The 6,414-nt window shown below is 45.3% G+C and overlaps 1 protein-coding gene across 2 annotated transcripts in view; it reads right to left on the reverse strand.

Annotated features, from left to right (window-relative positions):
* Positions 1-1,224: 1,224 nt before the first annotated feature.
* LOC119267568 overlaps positions 1,225-6,414 on the reverse strand; it is an 8,919-nt gene continuing 3,729 nt past the window's right edge. For both annotated transcript variants that reach the window (XM_037548986.1, XM_037548984.1), the window contains exons 4-6: positions 2,102-2,281; positions 1,723-1,923; positions 1,225-1,624 (exon numbers count right to left, since the gene is read on the reverse strand). In XM_037548986.1, the coding sequence (XP_037404883.1) occupies positions 1,424-1,624; positions 1,723-1,923; positions 2,102-2,281 (582 nt within the window). In that variant the 3' untranslated portion in view covers positions 1,225-1,423. The remainder of the gene's footprint in view (positions 1,625-1,722; positions 1,924-2,101; positions 2,282-6,414) is intronic.

Consider the following 6,414-nt stretch of genomic DNA (forward strand, 5'->3'; position numbering starts at 1 on the left):
ATATAAAATCTTCAAACATTATATTAATAGAACAAGTAAAAAAAAGCAAATAGGCCGGCCAAGCGCAGAGGAGGGGGGCGCCCATTTGCAAAATACACAATAACGGACGCTTAAGGCACCAAATAGGAAATGCCTTTGCTTGCCCCTCCACCCCCTTCTCCTGATGGGCTGGCTATAGGGCAATGGGCTAAACAATTGGACTAGTATTTCTTACGTGTTGGAAAACAACATGCTTGCTTGCAAACGCTTTCAAATTTTGTCAGAAAAACAAATGAAAAACGTATATTGGGTTGATGCTTTCTGTAGAAAAAGTTATGCTTTGTTTGGAATAAAAAAATTGAGACAACTTTGTTTGGAATAATGGTGTCCTTCACCTCTACATATAGCACAAACCAATACAATATGATTTTTTGCCTGTTCACAGAAATACACCACACATGGGACCTGTTTTTTATGGTGTTGCCTTGATTGTAGATGAGGTGTACAAATGGGTATTTCAAACGTAACCCATGGAGTCGTCGAAGATCATGGCAATGGTTGTTTCCAAGTTGTCAATGTCTTCTTCCTCCGACAAAGAGTTGCGAAAATCACCTTCCTCTTCATCTACACTAAAAATGACTAGGTTCAATTCAATTGCCAAAGGAAGTAACAAGATGGAAAAGCACAAAAGAAACTTATCGAGGCAATCTGTCTAACGCTTGAAGGGCGGAGAAGGTGTCACGGCCGGCCAGTGCTGCTAGTGTTAAGCGAGGCATCAAGATGACCGGCGGTCAACAGAGAGGCTCAAAAGATGTGCGTGCTTTCAACAACGGATCGACACGGTGGTGGCGGCGATAGAGCTTGATTCCGACGATGGCAGCAATTAGCAAGCTTCTTCGCCAGCAATGATGTAGTGTGGGGTGGAGAAGTTGCAATGATGCAGTGTTGGGTGGAGAAGTTTTACGCAACGGTGGGTGGCAAGCATATTTGAGAGTTGGGAGCCCCGGAGTAATAATTTTACTCCAACGCCGAAAAGGCATCAGTTAGGTGCAATTGAGAGAAAAAAGAACTTTCTAAACCTCTGACGCCGCCTCTTGGAGGGTCGGTTAGAGTTGCTCTAAGGCAATAGAAGCTAATTCCATCATTTAGCGTTAACCTTTTTCTTAGTGTATGGAAGTGAAAACGAACCTTCAAAAAGCACATAACCAATGAGATGTTCCATTGACCAAAAATCCCCATTCAAAGTGAAAAAAAGGCGACATGTAATTTTAGTAGCCAATCGAACAAGATAGCCAAACGATACAATGTCAGAGTAGAGTCCTGCCGGCCATGTTCAGGCTGAGAGTAGCTTAAAAAGATACAAATAAAGTCAACCAAGATCAGCATGCGTTTCAGAATAAGGACAAGTTAACTAGCTGAAACACTTTCAGCAGCTGTGAGCCCATTAATGGTTAATAAGCTTCTGTGCTTCATATGCTTTCTTGGCCTGCTCAGCATATTTTTGCAGTACTTTTTCTTTCGATGCCCGAACACCACGAGATTTCATGATTTCTCTAGAAAGTTCCAAGCAAGCATCCTTTTCCAGCTTAACTTTATATTTATCTGCATCATTCACCAACCTTGATACATCGCCTTCTGAAATGATCTGAAAGAGACAACTTGGACATTTAAAAAGTGGTAAATTTCCAAGAAATGCATAGCAGCAGCTGGCAACACATTCACAAAATAGTACATATAATTTACCTCACAAGAATTGGCAGCTTCTTCAGGGCACCATATCTTCTTCAGAGCTGTTGCAATTTTCAGTGAGTCCCAACCCTCGGTGTTGATGCCAGACACCACCTTAATTAGTTTAGCTAAATGGCTCAATTCTTCAGATTTCTCGTCCTCAAGAGAATCACACTCAAACAAAGCACAAGCCGTTAAAAGAATTGGCTGATCGAGCTGGATACAAAAAGGATTGTTTCATCACTAAAGGAAAGATGCAAATAATATATTTTTTCTATAGAAGTTGCGTAAAAAATGAAGGATTTTAAATGCACAGCAAACAAGCTCTCATGCAGTGTAACACCAAATGACAGGAAGCTACAAAGCAAAAAGGCATAGCAACTAATTAACTCACCATCTCGGGGTTGACATAATCACAACCATAATCTCTCAACACTTTTCTCAGTCCTTGACTCATCGGGAGGTGGTCATCTTCAGTCGGACCTGATGTTTCTTTAGGCACCAAACTTGGCATGCGAATCTGTATGCCCCACATTAACTCCATCACAGTTGGATCACACACGCAGGTTATTTTCTGAAAAAAGACAGCAAAAATGGTGATCAAATTTGTTCAAAAATATAGGGAAACCAGGAGCTTATACAACCAAATGCTCTTCAATAATTTTTTTATATTCAGGCTTTCCAACAGCCAGTCTCTGCCCAGGGAAGTGGCACTTCATGATCATCTCAGTAAGACTTTCATTAACACCGGTGTTTTGATTAATGGCGCTAGACTTGTCCTCAAAAGTTCAAAAGTTTCTCAGCCAAACAACCTGATCAAGAAACAAGGATGAGCATGCTGAGGGGCAAGAAGAAACAATTAATCAATTATCATGACATGCCTCTCAGTTTAAGTTTCTTCTTCATCAAATGCTAGTATAGTTCAGGTTAAGTTTGTACAGCAACAACAACAAGAAAGTCTTTAAGTCCCAAACAAGTTCATGAGCAGCAGCAGCTCCAAGTAGCGGCGTCAGACACACCTCCAAGTAGAGGTGTCAGCCATACCTCCAACTCCAGCAAGTTCCATTAGGAGCGTTCCCTTTCCTTGCAAAATAGGAACATCCCTGCGCTGAGCCTAGCTGTCATATGGTTCCAGTTAGGAGTGTTCCTTTCTTTGTAAATTATTCCTTTGCGATATATTTGCTATTTTTTATGCAAAATGCTATTTTTAAATATAGCACGCTATTAGCGGAAGAGGATTTGGAGCACTCAGGTGCTCCACCCCCTAAATGAGTATTAAATTCAAGAAACAACAACAAGTTGGGGTAGGCTAGAGGTGAAACCCATAAGATCTCGCAACCAACTCATGGCTCTGGCACATGGATAGCAAGCTTCCACGCACCCCTGTCCATAGCTAGCTCTTTGGTGATACTCCAATCCTTCAGGTCTCTCTTAACGGACTCCTCCCATGTCAAATTCGATCTACCCCGCCCTCTTTTGACATTCTCCGCACGCTTTAGCCGTCCACTATGCACTGGAGCTTCTTGAGGCCTGCGCTGAATATGCCCAAACCATCTCAGACGATGTTGGACAAGCTTCTCTTCAATTGGTGCTACCCCAACTCTATCTCGTTTATCATCATTCCGGACTCGATCCTTCCTCGTGTGGCCACACATCCATCTCAAAATACGCATCTCCGCCACACCTAACTGTTGAACATGTCACCTTTTAGTCGGCCAACACTCAGCGCCATACAACATTGCGGGTCGAACCGCCGTCCTGTAGAACTTGCCTTTTAGCTTTTGTGGCACTCTCTTGTCACAGAGAATGCCAGAAGCTTGGCGCCACTTCATCCATCCGGCTTTGATTCGATGGTTCACATCTTCATCAATACCCCCATCCTCCTGCAGCATTGACCCTAAATACCGAAAGGTGTCCTTCTGAGGTACCACCTGGCCATCAAGGCTAACCTCCTCCTCCTCATACCTAGTAGTACTGAAACCGCACATCATGTACTCGGTTTTAGTTCTACTAAGCCTAAACCCTTTACCTCAAAAAAAAAGCCTAAACCCTTTCGATTCCAAGGTTTGTCTCCATAACTACTTCCTATTTACCCCGTCCGACTATCGTCAACTAGCACCACATCATCCACAAAGAGCATACACCATGGGATATCTCCTTGTATATCCCTTGTGACCTCATCCATCACCAATCCAAAAAGATAAGGGCTCAAAGCTGACCCCTGATGCAGTCCTATCTTAATCGGGAAGTCATCAGTGTCGACATCACTTGTTCGAACACTCGTCACAACATTATCGTACATGTCCTTGATGAGGGTAATGTACTTTGCTGGGACTTTGTGTTTCTCCAAGGCCCACCACATGACATTCTGCGATATCTTATCATAGGCCTTCTCCAAGTCAATGAACACCATATGCAAGTCCTTTTGCTCCCTATATCTCTCCATAAGTTGTCGTACCAAGAAAATGGCTTCCATGGTCGACCTCCCAGGCATGAAACCAAACTGATTTTTGGTCACGCTTGTCATTCTTCTTAAGCGGTTCTCAATGACTCTCTCCCATAGCTTCATTGTATGGCTCATCAGCTTAATTCCACGGTAATTAGTACAACTCTGAACATCCCCCTTGTTCCTGAAGATTGGTACTAATATACTTCGTCTCCATTCTTCTGGCATCTTGTTTGCCTGAAAAATGAGGTTGAAAAGCTTGGTTAGCCATACTATCGCTATGTCCCCGAGACCTTTCCATACCTCAATGGGGATACAATCAGGACCCATCGCCTTGCCTCCTTTCATCCTTTTTAAAGCCTCCTTGACCTCAGACTCCTGGATTCGCCGCACAAAACGCATGCTGGTCTCATCAAAGGAGTCGTCCGGTTCAATGGTAGAACTCTCATTCTCCCCATTGAACAGCTTGTCGAAGTACTCCCGCCATCTATGCTTAATCTCCTCGTCCTTCACCAAGAGTTGGCCTGCTCCATCCTTGATGCTTTTGACTTGGCCAATATCCCTTGTCTTCCTCTCTCGGATCTTGGCCATCTTATAAATGTCCCTGTCGCCTTCCTTCGTGCCTAACCGTTGGTAGAGGTCCTCATATGCCCGACCCCAGCTCGCTTTGCGGCCTTCTTCGCCATCTTGTACTTCTCTATGTTGTCTGCACTCCTATCCAGGTATAGGCGTTTGAAGCAATCTTTCTTCTCTTTAATCGCCTTCTGGACATCATCATTCCACCACCAGGTATCCTTATCTTCGCTTCTCCTTCCCCTGGACACTCAAAACTCCTTCGAGGCCACCTTACGAATGCAAGTCGCCATCTTCGTCCACACATTGTCCGCATCCCCTCCTTCCTCCCAAGGGCCCTCCTTAATGACCCTCTCCTTGAACGCTTGAGCTACCTCCCCCTTGAGCTTCCACCACTTCGTTCTAGCGACTCTGGCACGCTTATCCCGCTGGACACGAATCCGAAAGCGGAAATCAGCAACCACCAGCTTATGTTGGGGTACAACACTCTCTCCAGGTATCACCTTACAGTCTAGGCACGCACGCCTATCTTCTCTTCTCAAGAGGATGAAATCAATCTGGCTAGAGTGTTGGCCACTACTAAAAGTCACCAGATGTGATTCTCTCTTTCTAAAGAGGGTGTTAGCTACAATCATGTTGTAGGCTAGAGCAAAGCTTAAGACATCTTCTCCTTCTTGATTCCTGATGCCATAGCCAAAGCCCCCGTGCGCCCTTCAAAACCTGTGTTAGATGTACCCACGTGGCCATTGAGGTCTCCCCCTATGAAGAGCTTCTCACCAATCGGTACACTCCTAACCATGTCTTCCAGGCCTTTCCAGAACTCCCTCTTGGTGTTCTCCTTGTGGCCTACTTGCGGGGCATACGCGCTGATAACATTGAGAACCACGTCCTCAACTACCAGCTCGAGCAGGATAATCCGGTCCCCATGTCTCTTGACATCTACCACTCCATACTTGAGGCTCTTGTTGATCAAGATGCCTACGCCATTTCTGTTTGCAGCCGTCCCCGTGTACCACAGCTTGAAGCTGGTATCTTCCACCTCCTTCGCCTTTTGTCCTCTCCATTTGGTTTCTTGGACGCAAAGGATATCAAGACCTCTCCTCACCGCTGCATCAACTAGCTCCCGAAGCTTCCCTGTCAGAGACCCTACGTTCCAGCTACCTAAGCGCGGCTAGCTTCCTTACCCTTCACACTCGTCGAGTCAAATGCGAAGACCCTTGCCCATTTTCCACTACATCCGGGCGACGATGTAGCGCGCCACTAAGGATGCAACGACCCGATCCTCGCTCACTTGCCACCGTACCCGGATCAAGATACGGCGTGCCACCTTAGGGGTGATGGCCCGGCCCTTGCCCATTTTCCACCACACCCGGGTTCCGATGTAGCGCGTCGCTGAGAGGGTTACGCCCCAACGAAAATCTTTTGGGTTTCATCTCCATAAGAGTGGCTGAGTTTTTACGTTGGCTCGCCAAGCCTATCACAACCCTCCTCCTTTACCCGGGCTTAGGACCGGCTATGTTGAGACAACATAGGCGGAGTTCAAGAAACAAAACAGGAAAATTCAAAAAAATATATAGGGGGGTGGAGCACCCAGGTGCTCCTGTGTATTTTCCGCTGTTAGCATTCTATATCAAGTATTAATCATCCTAGATACCAGTTACATTTCAATTTGGTGCATAGTAATACCC

The sequence above is a fragment of the Triticum dicoccoides genome, chromosome 3A, assembly GCF_002162155.2.
Source record: "Triticum dicoccoides isolate Atlit2015 ecotype Zavitan chromosome 3A, WEW_v2.0, whole genome shotgun sequence".
In the NCBI taxonomy this organism is placed as follows: Eukaryota; Viridiplantae; Streptophyta; class Magnoliopsida; order Poales; family Poaceae; genus Triticum; species Triticum dicoccoides.